This window comes from Lepidochelys olivacea, assembly GCF_965140295.1.
Source record: "Lepidochelys olivacea isolate rLepOli2 genome assembly, chromosome: 16".
NCBI classification, from domain to species: Eukaryota; Metazoa; Chordata; order Testudines; family Cheloniidae; genus Lepidochelys; species Lepidochelys olivacea.
The window spans coordinates 2,971,977-2,991,870 of record NC_140426.1 but is presented as its reverse complement, the minus strand read 5'-3'; the positions used below and the strand labels follow the sequence as shown (position 1 = coordinate 2,991,870).

General features: G+C 45.7%; 1 protein-coding gene across 2 annotated transcripts in view; it reads right to left on the bottom strand.

Annotated features, from left to right (window-relative positions):
* PNPLA7 (patatin like domain 7, lysophospholipase) overlaps positions 1–19,894 on the bottom strand; it is a 432,325-nt gene that overhangs the window by 367,875 nt on the left and 44,556 nt on the right. For both annotated transcript variants that reach the window (XM_084650336.1, XM_084650337.1), the window contains exons 7-9: positions 14,287–14,427; positions 11,901–12,060; positions 6,569–6,649 (exon numbers count right to left, since the gene is read on the bottom strand). In XM_084650336.1, the coding sequence (XP_084506462.1) occupies positions 6,569–6,649; positions 11,901–12,060; positions 14,287–14,427 (382 nt within the window). The remainder of the gene's footprint in view (positions 1–6,568; positions 6,650–11,900; positions 12,061–14,286; positions 14,428–19,894) is intronic.

Below are 19,894 nucleotides of genomic sequence, written 5' to 3'. Positions count from 1 at the left end.
TTTAAATCAGCTTCTGTACCAGATGACTGGAGGATAGCTAATGTGATGCCAATTTTTTCAAAAAGGGCTCTAGAGGCAATCCCAGCAATTACAGGCCTGTAAGCCTGACTTCAGTACTGGGCAAACTGGTTAAAACTATAATAAAGAACAATTTTGTCAGACATCTAGATGAACACAATTTGTTGAGGAAGAGTCAACATGGTTTTAGTAAAGGGAAATCATGCCTCACCAATCTACTAGAATTCTTTGAGGCGGTCAAAAAGCATGTGGACCAAGGTGATCCAGTGGATACAGTGTACTTAGATTTTCAGAAAGCCTTTGACAAGATCCCTCACCAAAGGCTCTTACACAAAGTAAGCTGCCACGAGATAAGAGGGAAGGTGCTTTCATGGATTGGTAACTGGTTGAAAGATAGGAAACAAAGATTAGGTATAAATGGTCAGCTTTCAGAATGGAGAGAGGTAAATAGTGGTGGCCCCCAGGGGTCTGTTCTGGGACCAGTACTATTCAACATGTTCATAAACGATCTGGAAAAAGGCGTAAACAGCGAGGTGCTAAAATTTGCAGATGACACAAAATTACTAAAGATAGTTAAAACCCTGGCAGACTGCGAAGAGCTGCAACAGGATCTCTCAAAACTGGGTGACGGGCAACAAAATGGCAGATGAAGTTTAATGTTGATCAATGCAAAGTAATGCACATTGGAAAGCATAATCCCAACTATACATATAAAATTATGGGGTCTAAATTAGCTGTTACCACTCAAGAAAGAGATCTTGAAGTCATTGTAGATAGTTCTCCGAAAGCACCCACTCAATGTGCAGCAGTAGTCAAAAAAGCAAACTGAATGCTAGGAATAATTAAGAAAGGGAAAGAGAATAGGACAGAAAATATCATGTTGCCTCTATATAAACCCATGGTACACCCTCATCTTGAATACTGTGTGCAGGTGTGGTCGCCCCATCTCAAAAAAAGATATACTGGAATTGGAAAAGGTTCAGAAAAAGGCAACAAAAATTAATGGGGGTATGGAATGGCTTCCATATGAGGAGATATTAATAAGACTGGGACTTTTCAGCTTGGAAAAGAGATGACTAAGGGGAGATATGATTGAGGTCTATAAAATCATGACTGGTGTAGAGAAAGTAGATAAGGAAGTGTTGTTTACTACTTCTCATAACACAAGCACTAGGGGTCACCAAAAGAAATGAATAGACAGACAGTTTAAAACAAATAAAAGGAAGTATTTTTTCACACAATGCACAGTCAACCTGTGGAACTCCTTGCCAGAGGATGTTGTGAAGGCCAAGACCATAACAAGTTTCAAAAAAGAACTAGATACATTCATGGAGGATAGGTGGGCAGGAACAGTGTCCCTAGCCTCTGTTTGCCAGAATCTGGGAATGGGTGACAGGGAATGGATCACTTGATGATTACCTGTTCTAGTCATTCCCTCTGGGGCACCTGGCACTGGCCACTGTCAGAAGACAGGATACTGGGCTAGATGGACCCTTGGTCTGACCCACTAGGGCCATTCTTATGTTCCCCTTGATATCCCATCCCAAGCCACGTGGAGAATTAAATCAAGGCAGAGGATCCCACTAGGCAGAGCTCTATCTCAGTCCCTAATGCCACATATCTGTGCTGGCCCAGGGTGTGAGGGCCACCCCTTTTTCCACTGATCCCGCTTAGTTTTGTTGGTTTCCAAAGTGAGGTTTAAACATTACTGGGTTGTTTAAATGATTCAAACATAAATTGAAGGCAATATACTTGGAATAAGCATAAGCATCAGCAGGCCATGGAGCCTGACTCGCTTCACAATTCAGAAGTACCTTGTACCTTTTACACTAGTCAATATGGATTATACTGGACCATCTTGTGCTTCCAACACAGAACCTCCAATGTTAACTTTGGATTCATGCTACATTATAGAGAAAGTCTTACCTTACTTCTATGCTGCTGGAAGGAAGGATTCCCACCGCACTTTACTTTCCAGGGCTCCCCACTGCCACCACCACACCTATATGGAGGCCCTTGCTAACAGTCTTCTTCTTTGTGAGCTGGAAACTGTTTAAGGGTTTGCTTTTTTCCCTATTAAATCAAAACTACTTTAGCCAGCAACGTCATTTGGATCCAGTTTTGCAAATCCACTTAAAAAAGAGAACCACAAGATCCTTCAAAATACAAACAACCCTGAAAAATGCTCCAGAGTGTAGGTGGGCTACCTCTGAATGAAATAGCTTGGCTCATAGTATTACTAACCCTGGACACATTGTTAGTGACCTCAGTAAAATCCTTCTGTTTTATCGTTTAAAAATTTCACTTAGCCTCCAAATTTGGCCAGATATTTAACTCTTCATGGTACAATTTTTATTTTTTTATTTTATTTTTTTTAAAGACGAGAAATAGTTGGTTCTGCAGAGGAAACACTTTAAGATGTTCCTGTTCTGAAACCCTTCTATGTTTTCCTCATATTTCCTTGAGTTCCTCTATCCTGAAGCATAAGTGTAACACAGCCTTCAAATTTCACCCCACAGCTCAGCTGTGCAGTCTCTCAGACACAGGCCAAGCCATCAAGCTGGACATTTTAAAGCTTTAATGTTATTGCTACAATTTGTCATTGCCAAATTGAATGTCAAAGACAGACAGTGGACATGGGAAATGTTGTCAGCCACACTCTGTTAAGCATCAGAACGCTGCCCTATTACTGGAGGGAAGGAAGGCTGTGAGCAGAGCGATGTAGGTGACGTGAGTGAGTGAGTGGGAATATGAAGGGAGGGGGAAGAGCCAGGAGAAGGCAGGGAAGCAGTAGCTGCCTTGCCTTCTCCACCATCAGACCTGCTGCGGCTCACCAGCGAGGGGAGTCAATGCTCCAGGCCATAGTGTGGCAGCTCTGCTCTGCCTCTGCATCCGACACACCAGACAGGACAGGGCCCAAGGCTCCCATGCACTCGCTGGTCCCTAGGCTGCCTGGTGTACAACATGCGATGGAAGAGAACGCTTGCAGTGCTCCCACTAAGGCTCAGGTTAGAGCAACTCTCCACCTGGACAAGCCACATTGGCTCCATTGGATGGAACAGGCAGGGAAGCTAAGTTTCCCCTCAGCTGCGCGGCCGCCCAGCAGCCTATCATGGGCTGCGCACTTCAGGTGCCCCTCCCCCCACTGCCACGCTGCTCCTGCCCTCCCCCTTGGAGCCCCTGGCCAGATGCTCCCAGGAGCCTCCTGCTTGCTGCGCAGAGCAGGGAGGGAGGGGGGATATTGATGTCAGGGTGTCCCCCTCCCCCTTCTTCCTCTTTGCCCCATCTCCACAGAGAGGGGAGGGGGAAACACAACAGGGCTCAGGAGTGGGACGGAGAGAGCAGCTGCTGCTGTGTCTGAACAAGCAGGCTTCAGACTGGTTGGTGCCAATCTACTTAACAAGGGGAGCGTACTTAAAGGGCAAACGCATCTCTCTCTCTCACACACACACCTCCCAACACATACTTGTATTATTATTGTTCTTGTTACTTCTTTCAAAGTGTGCTATTTTAGTTATTTTGACTGGTATATGCATTTCATAATTTTTATTTCTCTTACGCTTAAATTTAATTCTTTGAGTGGTAAGTTCTAAAATGCCTAACCTGTCCTGGCTGGAATAATTGTCCCTATGGTAACTTTTTTAAATATATATTGTATCTAGGTTTTTTTGTTTCTACTGGTGGCACACATCTGCACATTACCTCAATATGGTGCACATAACAAAATTCATTCCACACATGGATGGAAAATATTAGCGGGAACATTGCAGGGAAGCATTAGTATTCTCCTTCCCGACCAAACACATGTAGTTTGTCAGAGTCAGACTGTGCCTCTCTTCCACAGCAGAGGCATTAGCTGAGTTTGTTAGAGGGAACAGTGACAGCTAAATTGAACTACCTGCCCCTTCTTATCACCTTTTCCGCAACAGCCACAAGCGTCACCATGCCCTGCAACACCCTGAGCTTTCCTTGCAGGTCTCCCATCCAAGCAGTGACCAGGCCCAACCTTGTTTAGTTACACAAGTTAGCTCGTAATTAAACAAGGGAGCTCACAGCTGAATCTGCTATAGCATTAGCCAATATTCTATCATTAAGAAATCTCCCTGCTGACATCCATTAGCTGGAAAATGTTTGACATCGTTGTGAACCCTACTTCAGCTTCTGATTTTCAGTTTAAGAGAAAAAAAAAAAAAAAGCTAAAAATTTGACAAGTATCATTCAACACTTTTTTTGGATGCCATAAATCAGTCTCTCTGTACTTTTCTAACTCAATGTCATTTTCTCTCTTCTTGTCTTTTGATGCCAGTTTCATACCACTCCTTTTGGTGAAATTAACAAGGAACAAAACAGAGGAAAAACAGAACAAAAATCAGCCACTCAATTCAAAGGGGTTGGACCTAGTCTGTAAAAGGCAGGCATACAGGTGAGTTCAACAGGATAACCTGCTGCTTTTCCAGTGGAAAATCTGCTTCCGTTATAAGCTCTTCTAGATACGGACTAAGCCTTCCCGTAGGTTTGTGTGGCACCACTGGCACACCTGCAGCCCTACCGTACTATGAATAAATCATTAATAATTGAGATCTTACTTCTAACTTCGTAACAGTTGTAACTGCTGTATTGTTTTGTCATTTGATTGTGGTTGCCATTCAGAGTGATCATAGTCTTCTAGAGGAGCATTGTTCCTATTTAGCCAAGAGCATGTTGGCTGGTGTGCCACACAACTGGCATCCCTGTGGTTCACGCCCTTTGACAAATGCTTTCATTACAGGTTTTGGAGGGAGGTAAGCAAGATGGAGGTACTGCTAGGTCAGCCAGTAATGGGGATTTGAAAGCAGGACTGAGACTTACACAATATAAATCTTTTTATCAACCTGTCTGCTTGCCCTGAATGACATGCCATCACTTTACAGGAGAAGCATGCCCAAACCTAGATAATGGAATACTGCTGATTGTAGGAGCCATGGAAATAGAAATATTTATGTCTGCATTGCACTGTGGACTCCCCAGCCTAAAAGTGGTGAGCAGAAAACCTTTCAGGATTGTTAGGATCGCCAGCACTTAGAGTCTGTGGCTTCTCTTAATAGAAAGCTACTCCCAAACACGAGAGACAGGGTACAAGGTCAAGTATCATTAATAGCAGAGCTTGACAACTGAACTCTGTTTCCACCTCTGCTTCCAACACCCTCCAATGAATACTCACATGCCTGTGCACTACTGGAAGAGGCAAATTCACCACCTTGTATTTACCAAATCCTAAATAGGTGCAGTAGTAATACACACAATAGTCCAGAAAATCCCCCCTGGAATTCTAGTTAGTAGCATGCATTTTGTTTCAATCAGCGTAAAGTATCTCATCAGCCAGTCCATCAGCGTATAAGCAAAACAAGTTAGAGGGTACAACCCATATATGGTCACTGGCAGTATGAGCAACATTAAGAAGGATGAAAGTCATTATCTTGTTTCACAGTATAATTGCTATGTTATAAACTGAAAGATTTATTTTTAATTAGAGTAGATAAAAATAATTGACTAAGTAATTAAATAGGCCACACCATCTAAGGCCAGGAGCTTGTGGATCCTAATCCTAGCTTTGCCACCATTAGTTGCAGGCATGGGGCGACTTGCTCAAGGTCATGCAGGCACAGTACAATCATTGGTACTATGTGTGCTCTGTCTAGGTATTTCAGGATGCATACACTGTAGACAGCACCCACATCCTAAGATGGCAAGATGTGGGGTTTTATTCAGGTGTCCTGCTGATGATGCTAAGTGTAAGAGAGGATGGGGTGGTCAAAGTGCAGCCTGCAGGCTACAGGATCCCAGGCCCACATCCACCTTCTTCAGCCTCTGTGGGATTCATTCACCCTGCTGGTATCAAAGGCTCCAGCATGCAATGCTTCAGCTTCCTCGGCACAGAAAGCAGCTCAGCTACAGATGGAGCACTGCACGGTGGGACTTGTCTTCTGCACAGGCCACCCCTTCCAATTAAAAATAAAGGTAGCTGCTATTTGCTCCATGCCAATTAGGTACTCGCAATATAAGAGTTGGCTTAATTTGAGCCCCCAATGTAGGGAAATACATTTTCCCTAGTCACTGATATACCATGGAACTAAATTTACAGCAGTGGTGGGGGGGGCGGAGGAGGGGAAGGGGAGAGAGGGGGTCTTCCTAGTTTCAATGGCTGTCACGTAGCTACCTCTCCCAGAGTTAAAGTGCTGGAAACATAACCAAACATCTTAAAGAAAAACAAAATTCAGTCTGTTTGCTTTAAACGAACTAGAAGAAAGAAACCCAGGGAGGGGTTCAAAGGCCAACAGCTGAAAGGTGAGGAAATAATCACACGTAAACAGTCAATTCAAATGTACACTCAGAGAGCTTTTCAATTATGGCATGTGGCTTGTTAATTGGTTAGAGGAGCACTACCCAAAGAGATGCCAGGAAAGAATCAAGGTGACAAATGTAACACTAATGTGCCAAGGCTGCATAGCTCTGACAGGCGCACTGATATATGGCAAGGTGTCAGAAAAATCACCCACGCATAGGAACTTACCGTGATAACATCAAGAATGCTGAGGAGGCTGTGGACACTGTCTCCTGCCAGCACTTCTTTAACGACCACTTCAGTGCCATCCTACAGATGGACAGAAGGAGAAGATTAATGGCTCGTATTCCATCACCATGTTTAAATGGGCCAATACAGGCAGGCCCATGCTTCAGAAACATGGCTGTTCAACTTTCGCATTCTAATATTGCAAGATAACCTAAGCACCACCTAACGGTGGAATTCACCCAGCAGAACTAGACCCCAAGGGTGATTCTCCCTGTGCCCCCTGGAATTGATCCATTCTGAGAAGGCTTTGAACGCTACTTTCACTGTGAGTGACAGAAGCAAAGGTAACCTGTGGCACTGGAACCCAACACCAACACTATTTACTTTAATTCATTTCAGATTTACATGGGGTGAGATGCAAGTGAAAGCCCTGCTTTCCCTGTATCCCATCAACTCTTCTTTCCTTCATTTTGCAGAAACTTTGCTTCCCCCTTTGAAAGGCTGTGATGTTGCTGAGCATTGCAACACACAGAACAGCTACACAGTAAAGGTAGCCTGTTTTAGTTTCAATGCTGTTACTTCACAGGTCTGATTCCCTTCATGTGTTAAAACAAATTAAAGGGTAAGAGATTAGCATTAACAGTACCTCTCTCACTAGAAATGCTGACATGGAAGTCACAAGGCTGGCAAACGACACAAAGTATAATTAACTTCTTTTAGACTGGAGATTGAGATGACATTGTGTCACACTAGGCTGTAACGCATGGATTTTATTTTTTGTGCATACACTTTGACATGCCAATAGGTGCATTTTATGAATTGAAAAATAAATTACTGTTGATGACCATGTATCAGTAGCCGTGTTAATCTGTATCCACAAAAACAATGAGGAGTCTGGTGGCACCTTAAAGACTAACAGATTTATTATGGCATAAGCTTTTGTGTGTAAAAAACCCGACTTCCTCAGATGCAGGGAATGAAAATTACAAATACAGGCATAGATATACTGGCACATGAAGAGAAGGGAGTTACCTTACAAGTGGAGAACCAGTGTTGACAAGGCCAATTCAGTCAGGATGGATGTGGTCCACCCCCAATAATTGATGAGGAGGTGTCAATACCAAGAGAAGGAAAATTGCTTTTGTAGTGAGCCAGCCACTCCCAGGCCCCTATTCAAGCCCAAATTAATGGTGTTAAGTTTGCAAATGAATTGTAGCTCTGCAATTTCTCTTTGAAGTATTTTTGTTCAAGTATAGCTACTTTTAAATCTGTTATTGAATGTCCAGGGAAATGGAAGTGTTCTCCTACTGGTTTTTGTATGTTACCATTCCTGATGTCTGATTTCTGTCCATTTATTGTTTTATGTAGAGAATGTCCAGTTTGGCCAATGTACATGGCAGAGGGGCATTGCTGGCACATGATGGCATATATCACATTAGTAGACGTGCAGGTGAATGAGCCCCTGATGGTGTGGTTGATGTGGTTCGGTCCTATGATGGTGTCACTAGAGTAGATATGGGGACAGAACAGGCAACGGGGATTGTTACAGGGATGGGTTCCTGGGTTAATGTTTTTGTGATGTGGTGTGTAGTTGCTGGTGAGTATTTGCTTCAGATTGGGGGGCTGTCTGTAAGCGAGAACTGACCTGCCTCCCAAGGCTTGTGAGAGTGGGGGGTCGTTTTCCAGGACAGGTTGCAGATCGTTGATGATGTGCTGGAGAGGCTTTAGCTGAGAGCTGTACATGATGGCCAGTGGTGTTCTGTTACTTTCCTTGTTGGGCCTCTCCTGTAGTAGGTGACTTCTGAGTACCTATCTCACTCTGTCATTCTGTTTCCTCATTTCCCCAGGTGGGTATTGTAGTTTTAAGAATGCTTGATAAAGATCTTGTAGGTGTTTGTCTCTGTCTGAGGGACTGGAGCAAATGGGGTTAAATCTTAGGGCTTGGCTGTAGACAATGGATCATGTGATCATAGAATCATAGAATATCAAGGTTGGAAGGGACCCCAGAAGGTCATCTAGTCCAACCCCCTGCTCAAAGCAGGACCAATTCCCAGTTAAATCATCCCAGCCAGGGCTTTGTCAAGCCTGACCTTAAAAACCTCTAAGGAAGGAGATTCTACCACCTCCCTAGGTAACGCATTCCAGTGTTTCACCACCCTCTTAGTGAAAAAGTTTTTCCTAATATCCAATTTAAACCTCCCCCACTGCAACTTGAGACCATTACTCCTCGTTCTGTCATCTGCTACCATTGAGAACAGTCTAGAGCCATCCTCTTACCTGAAAGGGGGTTCCAAAGAGGATGGCTCTAGACTGTTCTCAATGGTAGCAGATGACAGAACGAGGAGTAATGGTCTCAAGTTGCAGTGGGGGAGGTTTAGATTGGATATTAGGAAAAACTTTTTCACTAAGAGGGTGGTGAAACACTGGAATGCGTTACCTAGGGAGGTGGTAGAATCTCCTTCCTTAGAGGTTTTTAAGGTCAGGCTTGACAAAGCCCTGGCTGGGATGATTTAACTGGGAATTGGTCCTGCTTTGAGCAGGGGGTTGGACTAGATGACCTTCTGGGGTCCCTTCCAACCCTGATATTCTATGATTCTATGATTCTTTGGAATCCCCTTTCAGGTAGTTGAAAGCAGCTATCAAATCCCCCCTCATTCTTCTCTTCTGCAGGCTAAACAATCCCAGCTCCCTCAGCCTCTCCTCATAACTCATGTGTTCCAGTCCCCTAATCATTTTTGTTGCCCTTCGCTGGACTCTCTCCAATTTATCCACATCCTTCTTAAAGTGCGGGGCCCAAAACTGGACACACTACTCCAGATGAGGCCTCACCAATGTCGAATAGAGGGGAACGATCACGTCCCTCGATCTGCTCGCTATGCCCCTACTTATACATCCCAAAATGCCATTGGCCTTCTTGGCAACAAGGGCACACTGCTGACTCATATCCAGCTTCTCGTCCACTGTCACCCCTAGGTCCTTTTCCGCAGAACTGCTGCCTAGCCATTCGGTCCCTAGTCTGTAGCTGTGCATTGGGTTCTTCCATCCTAAGTGCAGGACCCTGCACTTATCCTTATTGAACCTCATCAGATTCCTTTTGGCTCAATCCTCCAATTTGTCTAGGTCCTTCTGTATCCTATCCCTCCCCTCCAGCGTATCTACCACTCCTCCCAGTTTAGTATCATCCGCAAATTTGCTGAGAGTGCAATCCACACCATCCTCCAGATCATTTATGAAGATATTGAACAAAACCGGCCCCAGGACCGACCCTTGGGGCACTCCACTTGATACCGGCTGCCAACTAGACATGGAGCCATTGATCACTACCCGTTGAGCCCGACAATCTAGCCAGCTTTCTACCCACCTTATAGTGCATTCATCCAGCCCATACTTCCTTAACTTGCTGACAAGAATACTATGGGAGACCGTGTCAAAAGCTTTGCTAAAGTCAAGAAACAATACATCCACTGCTTTCCCTTCATCCACAGAACCAGTAATCTCATCATAAAAGGCGATTAGATTAGTCAGGCATGACCTTCCCTTGGTGAATCCATGCTGGCTGTTCCTGATCTTTCCTGCATAGAAGCTGGAGGCATGTAGGTAAGTATAGCAGTCAGTAGGTTTCCAGTATAGGATGGTGTTTATGTGACCATCACTTACTTGCACTGTAGTGTCCACAAAATGGATCTCTTGTGTTGACTGGTCCAGGTTGAGGTTGATGGTGGGGTGGAAATTGTTGAAATCCAGGTGGAATTCTTCAAGGGCCTCCTTCCCGTGGGTCCATATGATGAAGATGTCATCAATGTAGCGCAAGTAGAGAAGTGCTCGGGGACGAGAGCTGAGGAAGCATTGTTCTAAGTCAGCCATAAAAATGTTGGCATGCTGTGGGGCCATGCGGGTACCCATAGCAGTGCCGCTGACTTGAAGGTATAGGTTTTCCCCAAATCTGAAATGGTTGTGGGTGAGGACAAAGTCACAAAGCTCAGTCATGAGGTGTGCCGTGGCCTCATCAGGGATACTGTTCCTGACAGCTTGTAGTCCTCCCACATGTGGAATGTTGGTGTAAAGAGCTTCTACATCCATGGTGGCCAGAATGATGTTTTATATGAGAGTCTCCAGTTTTGAGAGCTCATTCTTGATCTCCTGTTTGCTGTACAGGATGCTGATCAGGTGGTTCCTCAGTTTCTTTGAGAGTGTGTGTTAGTCAGTGTAGTATGTCAATTGCAATGGATTTTTTACCTTCAGTCCATTTGGTATGATGTCCATCTGTTTGCACTTGGAGGGGAAGAGGAGGTCTGTCTGTATCTGTGTGAGTTTTTTCATTAAGTTGATGGATTTCCACTTCATACGGCTAAATTCAGTGCCTTGCATGGTGCCAAGTACTTACCTATCTTCGAGACACCACCAACTTCCTGAGGAAACTACAATGCATCGGTGATCTTCCTGAAAACACCATCCTGTATCTGCAATTTTTACTCCATGCATCTGAAGATGTGGGGTTTTTTTATCCACGAAACCTTATGACCAAATAAATCTGTTAGTCTTTAAAGTGCCACCAGACTCCTCGTTGTTGATGACCATGTTGCCTAATGCACTGGCTCTCAATCTTTCCAGATTACTGTACCCCTTTCAGGAGTACTGCTATTAGCCAGGATGGTCATTGACTATTAGCCAGGACGGGCAGGGATGTTGTCCCTAGCCTGTTTGCCACAAGCTGGGAATGGGCGACAGGGGATGGATCACTTGATGATTACCTGTTCTGTTCATTCCCCCTAGGGCACCTGGCATTGGTTACTGTTGGAAGATGGGATACTGGGCCAGATGGACCTTTGGTCTGACCCAGTATGGCCCTTTTTATGAGTCCGATTTGTCTTCCATATCCCCAAGTTACACCTCACTTAAAAACTACTTGGTTACAAGATCAGACATAAAAATACAAAAGTGTCACAGCCCACTATTACTGAAAATTGCTTACTATACATTTCAGTGTATAGTCTATAAAGCAGTATAAACAAGTGATTGTCTGTATGAAATTTTAGTTCATACTGACTTCGTTACTGCTTTTTATGTAGCCTGTTGTAAAACTAGGCAAATATCTAGATGAGTTCATGTATCCCCTGGAAGACCTCTGAGTATCCCCAGGGCTACAAGTACTCCTTATTGAGAACCACTGGCCTAATGAGTCACAGTCTGACAGAAAGTTTAACACTCGCCTTACAGGGGCGAACACAGCCTGTTCCAAGTCATCACATGACAGAGATGTTGATCTCTAGCCATATGCCATTCTAATAAGAGATTTATGAAAAAAGGAGTCAGTGGCTGGGCTTATTCTTACACTTTCTTGAACGCAAACGTCTAGCTTGCCATCCTGCACGACATAGATGCTGTTATCCAGCTGCCCAGGACGGAAGATGTATTCGCCTTCATGCAGCTGCACAAAGAACATGTGCTTGCACAGCTCCAGGAAGAGAGGCTTCTCAAAATGGCCAAGAACCCTGCAGGAAAGAAAAGGATCAGTGACACCGTCTCTGCTGCAAAAGGAAACCTGCAGATGCCGTGGTGCATGAGAGCCCTCCATAAACTAGCAAAGCCTCATGGTACCAATACTGTGGGAATCCATGAGGGAACCTGGAAGTCCCATGCCATATGCAGCCACATGAAGGACAGAACTCTCTGAGCCAGAAGAGCAGGAGCACTGTGTGATCCTTGCAGGGATGAAAAGATTTGGGATTGCTTTCCAGCAAGGCCCTCTGGTCAGCACTTTGAGTGATGCTGATGGGCTAAAAGTCATCCACAACCTGCCCTCCTCAGCCAAAAGTTGATGTGTGGCCTTCGAAGGTGGGAATGTGGAGAAGATCATCAGAAGGGTCATACTGGGTCATACCAATGGTCCATCTAGCCCAGTATCCTGTCTTCCGACAGTGACCAATCCCAGATGCCTCAGAGGGAATGAACAACAGTAGAGGTAGTCATCAAGTGATCCATCCCCTGTTGCCCATTCCCAGCTTCCAGCAAACAGAGACTCGGGACACTTCAGATCATTGTTTTTCATCCTTGCCTAATAGCCACTGAGGGGCCTATCCTCCATGAATATATCTAGTTCTTTTTTTAAACCCTGTTACAGTCTTGGCCTTCACAACAGCCTCTGGCATGGAGTTCCACAGGTTGGCTGTGCATTGTGTGAAGAAGTACTTCCTTTTGTTTCTTTTAAACCTGCTGCCTATTAATTTCATTGGGTGACCCTAGAAGCCTGGAACATAGCCACACACTTGAAGAAAATCACCCGGAAAACTCCTCTGTTCACTAATGTAACTAGAACAGCGAACTCACCAGAAAAATGTCAGAATAGAGGGGGAGGAAAATGCCAGTTTCACAGGAGTATTTGGGAGTTTGGGATAAGCACCCCTTTCAGGGAACATGCAAGCAGGCTCTCATCACAACCAAGATCACACAGGCAAAAGCAGAAACACCAGTCTCTACCCTCATTTCCTGTCAGTACACAGCACTGAAAAGGGCTCTCTAGGCATCTCCCTAAATTTAGATTTAAAAAAAAAAAAATTCTCCCGTGACAAACTCATGTTTCAGTGGAATTTAACTGACCCATAAAATGTGTCAAGAATAATACATACTAATTGTGCCACCTGTCCATAGATAAAAGCCTAGGTGACAAACAGTAACTCTATTAGATGGCCAAGGAAGGCAGAGACTCTGCTATAATTTAGTCTTCAAGGGCATGGTGGAAAAGTTTTTTAAATCAAGAAAACATCCACAAACCTACAGAGAGGAGACAAAAGATGCATAGGTTGTTTAGTCACTTACATAAAGTGAAAGGATTAGCTCAGGTTAGCTGTTAATGGACTGAAGTCCACTGTTCTCAGTGGTACCAGATGACAGAACAAGGAGTAATGGTCTCAAGTTGCAGTGGGGGAGGTCTAGGATATTAGGAAAAACTTTTTCACTAGGAGGGTGGTGAAGCACTGGAATGGGTTACCTAGGGAGGTGGTGGAATTTCAATCCTTAAAGGTTTTTAAGGCCCAGCTTGACAAAGCCCTGGCTGGGATGATTTAGTTGGGGATCGGTCCTGCTTTGAGCAGAGGGTTGGACTAGATGACCTCCTGAGCTCTCTTCCAACCCTAACCTTCTATCATTACCTCTCAAAAAATATAACAAGCAAAATAATTGGAGGCAACTGGCTCCTTTAACTGTCTCAGCAAAGAGATGCAGATGCCAGACTGAGTGAACATGAAGAGTGAACTCTCCTCCTCCCCTCAAGCCAGTCCCTCTCGAAGCAAGGTGCGTACATTTGTGCTGCTGCTCGTGGCAAGTCTGCAGAGCTGTCAGTCTGACACGGAACACACTAAAATGGTCCAACTGCCCTTTGTTACACATTTCCGTAGCAATGTAGAAAAAAAGTGCAAAAAGAGTTTCAAAGGGCACAGAAAGAGCATTAACAGAAATCTATTCCACCTAGCAGAGCTCAGCATTTTTACTCCAAAACCTAGTCCATTGGACCACCCTCTTCCTTTCCTTACCTAATGCTTCTTGGCAACTGCAAATCAGTATTATTTTTTCCCCATCTGAAAAGCCTTACGCCACATACTTAAAAGGCCTCATTCTGATTTCACACTCGTAAAGCTTGGTGACTTCTCTGGAGTTACTGCTGATTTACACCAGTTTAGCACATATCAAGACCAAGCCTCAATCTTTCACTTCAACCTTACCTGACATTTTTAAGCATGTACAGGACTTCTGATGGCAAGTGGGAATTCTTCACATCAAATTCAGTTAGATCGGCTTCCAGCAGGGAGGGAGGCGGCTCCTTTGGTTGCAGAGTTGGAGACTCCTTCTTAAAACGCAAAATCCTACAAAAGAAAAAACAAAATGAACAGAATTCAGAGGCTCAGTCAGCTTCTGTTCATGCTGGGCTTTTGAATTACAAGCTTTCTTAACATTAAATTATTAATTATTATTATTATAATAAAGCAGTGAAGGTCTCAGTTTCCAATGCAGTTCCTCCCTTTTCTGGCCAACAGCAAATTTAAAAAAAAAAAAAAATTTTAACAGATCTCCCTTTCCCTCCTCGACCCCGCAAAAAATAGTGAACATGTCCTGGGGCATATCCAGATTCAGGGCTTAGACACAACCCAGGGTCAAATAAAGGGAGTCTGTGTGGGTTTCGTAAGGGGACCAACCAGAATGAAACAGACACAAACCTGACACTACAGTACAAAACAGTTCTGGGTAGAGTTGATGCCTCATAGCTCATCACCAGCTCTATCCCTGCACTCCTCCTTGAGCCACTGTGGATTGTAGAGACTATGGAACAAACCTGCACAGCAGCTAAGAATTAGCGCAAACCTCCCCACTTTCCACTCCCAGTGCAAGTTTCATTATTGGGGAAGAATAGAATTTATTCCATTTTAATCCAGTGTTTGTCAGGAAAGTGGGCAAATGCATTGGATTCTCATGCTTTATGAGAAAAGCTAGTCATCCAAAAGCCCAATATAAACAGAGACAGACTGAGTCTCTTGGAAATCTAAGGCTATGTCTACACTACGAAATTAGGTCAAATTTATAGAAGTCGGTTTCGTAGAAAGCGTCGTTATACAGTTGATTGTGTGTCCCCCCACACAAATGCTCTAAGTGCATTTAGTCAGCAGAGTGCGTCCACAGTAACGGGGCAACCGTTGACTTCCGGAGTGTTGCACTGTAGGTAGCTATTCCACAGTTCCCGCAGTCTCCGCTGCCCATTGGAATTCTGGGGAGAAATCCCAATGCCTGATGGGGCAAAACATTGTCGCGGGTGGTTCAGGGTACATATCGTCAGGCCCCCCCCTTCCCTCCTTCGCTCCCTCCCTCCGTGAAAGCAACAGCAGACAATCATTTCACGCCTTTTTTCCTGGGTTATCTGTGCAGACACCATACCACAGCAAGCATGGAGCCTGCTCAGCTCACCGTCACCGTATGTCTCCTGGGTGCTGGCAGATGCGGTACTGCATTACTACACCGCAGCAGCTCATTGCCTTTTGGCAGCAGACAGTGCAGTATGACTGGTAGCCATTGTCGCCGTACTCCAGGGTGCTCTTTTAGCCAACCTCGGTGAGGTCGGTCGGGGCACCTGGGCAAACATGGGAGTGACTCAGCCAGGTCATTTCCCTTTTAAATTTCGTCTCATGGCAATTCATTCCTGCCGGCAGTCCTACTGCACCGTCTTCTGTTGAGCAGCCAGGAGACGACGATGGCCAGCAGTCGTACTTCACCATCTGCTGCCAGCAAGATGTATAAAGATAGATGAAGTGGCTCAAAACAAGAAATAGACCAGATTTGTTTTGTATTCATTTTCTCCTCCCTCCCTCTGTGAAATCAACGGCCTGCTAAACCCAGAGTTTTGAGTTCTATTCTTGAGGGGGCCATTCTGTTTCACTGATGCAAAGCTACCCCCTTTGTTGATTTTAATTCCCTGTAAGCCAAGTTGTCGGTCACCCCTCCCTCCCTCAGAGCAACAGCAGACAATCGTTTCGCGCCTTTTTTCAGCGCAGACGCCATAGCACTGGGAACATGGAGCCCGCTCAGATCACCGCGGCAATTATGAGCACTATAAACACCGTGCGCGTTATCCAGCAGGATATGCAGAACCATAACCTGCAAGAAAAGCGAAATCAGGCGAGGAGGTGGCAACTGCAGCACAGTGACGAGAGTGATTTGAAAAGCGTGAACAGGGAGTGCTTTGTTCCAGGTGAGCCTTGAGTGGACCTGACTGTATAAGAGCCAGTCAGCTGCGAACCAGCTGAGCAGTGAACAGCAGAGCGGCTAACAGAGGGAGCTTGCCTGGGAGTTTGCCTGGGGAGAGCCTGCTGAGGCTTACATCTTGCCTAAGTCTCTGAGTAGTTACTACAACTCCTGAGTGAGCTCGTAGAAGGAAGGTAATATGGATGGGGGGTGTTCAGCTGTTGTGACCTGCACTGGATGTGCCATGTTTGTCTTTCTTCCACAGGACAGAAGTGACTTTGTCTGTACAAAGTGCAAGCTGGTCTCCATATTGGAAGAGAAGGTTCAAGGTCTGGAGCAACAGGTATCGACCCTGCGTTGCACAAGAGAAACTGAAGATTTCCTGGACAGACATCAGGATATGCTTCTAGGGGCACAATGTTCTGAAGATTCAGAGCAGGCTGCGCAGTGGGGACAGGAGGACGGTGAAGAAATTTGGCAGCATGTGACCTCCAGAAGAAGAAAGGAGAGCGTCCATGTACCAGCAACGCAGATACAGGTAAGCAACTGTTTTCATGTTCTCTCCACAGGTACTAATGCGGAGAGTTGACTAGATGATACATCTGAGGGAAGGGAACAGAAGGAGACTCCACCGATTGGAAGGCATGAGATGTTCTGTCCTAGGGATGGGGGTTCCACGACCACCACTCCCAAGAGAAGGAGGCGGGTGGTGGTGGTCGGGGACTCTCTCCTCAGGGGGACTGAGTCATTTATCTGCCGCCCTGACCGGGAAAACCGAGAAGTCTGCTACTTGCCAGGAGCTAAGATTCGCGATGTGACGGAGAGACTGCCGAGACTCATCAAGCCCTCGGATCGTTACCCCTTCCTGCTTCTCCACGTGGGCACCAGTGATACTGCCAAGAATGACCTTGAGTGGATCACTGCGGACTACGCGGCTCTGGGAAGAAGGATAAAGGAGTTTGAGGCGCAAGTGGTCTTCTCGTCCATCCTCCCCGGGGAGGAAAAGGCCTGTGTAGAGACTGTCGAATCGTGGAAGTCAACGAATGGCTATGCAGGTGGTGTCGGAGAGGCGGCTTTGGATTCTTTGACCATGGGATGGTGTTCGAAGAAGGAGGAGTGCTAGGCAGAGACGGGCTCCACCTAACGAAGAGAAGGAAGAGCATCTTCGCAAGCAGGCTGGCTAACCTAGTGAGGAGGGCTTTAAACTAGGTTCACCGGGGCAAGAAGACCAAAGCCCTCAGGTAAGTGGAGAAGTGGGATACCGGGAGGAAGCACAAGCAGGAGAGTGCGAGAAGGCAGGGCTCCTGCCTCATACTGAGAAAGAGGGGCGATCAGCAAGTTATCTCAAGTGCCTATACACAAATGCACGAAGCCTGGGAAACAAGCAGGGAGAACTGGAAGTCCTGGCACAGTCAAGGAATTATGATGTGATTAGAACAACAGAGACTTGGTGGAATAACTCACATGACTGGAGTACTGTCATGGATGGGTATAAACTGTTCAGGAAGGACAGGCAGGGCAGAAAAAGTGGGGGAGTTGCACTGTATGTAAGGGAGCAGTATGACTGCTCAGAGCTCTGGTATGAAACTGCAGAAAAACCTGAGTGTCTCTGGATTAAGTTTAGAAGTGTGAGCAACAAGGGTGATGTCGTGGTGGGAGTCTGCTATAGACCACCGGACCAGGGGCATGAAGTGGACGAGGCTTTCTTCCGGCAACTCATGGAAGTTACTAGATCGCATGCCCTGGTTCTCATGGGAGACTTCAATGACCCTGATATCTGTTGGAAGAGCAATATAGCGGTACACAGACAATACAGGAAGTTTTTGGAAAGCGTAGGGGACAATTTCCTGGTGCAAGTGCTGGAGGAACCAACTAGGGGCAGAGCTCTTCTTGACCTGCTGGTCACAAACGGGGAAGAATTAGTAGGGGAAGCAAAAGTGGATGGGAACCTGGGAGGCAGTGACCATGAGTTGGTTGAGTTCAGGATACTGACACAGGGAAGAAAGGAGAGCAGCAGAATACAGACCCTGAACTTCAGAAAAGCAGACTGACTCCCTCAAGGAACTGATGGGCAGGATCCCCTGGGAGAATAACATGGGGGGGAAAGGAGTCCAGGAGAGCTGGCTGTATTGTAAAGAATCCTTATTGAGGTTACAGGGACAAACCATCCCAATGTGTAGAAAGAATAGTAAATATGGCAGCCGACCAGCTTGGCTTAACAGTGAAATCCTTGCTGATCTTAAACACAAAAAAGAAGCTTACAAGAAGTGGAAGGCTGGACAAATGACCAAGGAAGAGTATAAAAATATTGCTTGGGGATCTAAGAGTGAAATCAGGAAGGCCAAACCACACCTGGAGTTGCAGCTAGCAAAAGATGTTAAGAGTAACAAGAAGGGTTTCTTCAGGTATGTTAGCAACAAGAAGAAAGTCAAGGAAAGCGCGGGCCCCTTACTCAATGAGGGGAGCAACCTAGTGACAGAGGATGTGGAAAAAGCTAATGTACTCAATGCTTTTTTTGCCTCTGTCTTCACAAACAAGGTCAGCTCCCAGACTACTGCACTGGGCAGCACAGCATGGGGAGGAGGTGACCAGCCCTCTGTGAACAAAGAAGTGGTTCGGGACTATTTAGAAAAGCTGGACGAGCACAAATGCATGGGGCCGGATGCGCTACATCCGAGAGTGCTAAAGGAGTTGGCGGATGTGATTGCAGAGCCATTGGCCATTATCTTTGAAAACTCATGGCGATCTGGGGAAGTCCCGGACGACTTGAAAAAGGCTACTGTAGTGCCCATCTTTAAAAAAGGGAAGGAGGAGGATCCTGGCAACTACAGGCCAGTCAGCCTCATCTCAGTCCGTGGAAAAATCATGCAGCAGGTCCTCAAGGAATCAATTCTGAAGCACTTAGAGGAGAGGAGAGGAGAGGAGAGGAAAGGAGAGGAGAGGAAAGTGATCAGGAACAGTCAGCATGGATTCACCAAGAGCAAGTCAAGCTTGGCTAATCTAATTGCCTTCTATGATGAGATAACTGGCTCCGTGGATGAAGGGAAAGCAGTGAACGTGTTATTCCTTGACTTTAGCAAAGCTTTTGACACGGTCTCCCACAGTATTCTTGCCTGCAAGTTACAGAAGTATGGGCTGGATGAATGGACTGTAAGGTGGATAGAAAGTTGGCTAGATTGTCGGGCTCAACGGGTAGTGATCAATGGCTCCATGTCTAGTTGGCAGCCGGTATCAAGTGGAGTGCCCCAAGGGTTGGGCCTCGGGCCAGTTTTGTTCAATATGTTCATTAATGATCTGGAGGATGGCGTGGATTGCACCCTCAGCAAGTTTGCAGAAGACACTAAACTGGGAGGAGTGGTAGATACGCTGGAGGGTAGGGACAGGATACAGAGGGACCTAGACAAATTGGAGGATTGGGCCAAAGGAAATCTGATGACGTTCAACAAGGACAAGTGCCGAGTCCTGCACTTAGGACGGAAGAATCCCATGCACCGCTACAGAGTAGGGACCGAATGGCTCGGCAGCTGTTCTGCAGAAAAGGACCTAGGGGTTACAGTGGATGAGAAGCTGGATATGAGTCAACAGTGTGCCCTTGTTGCC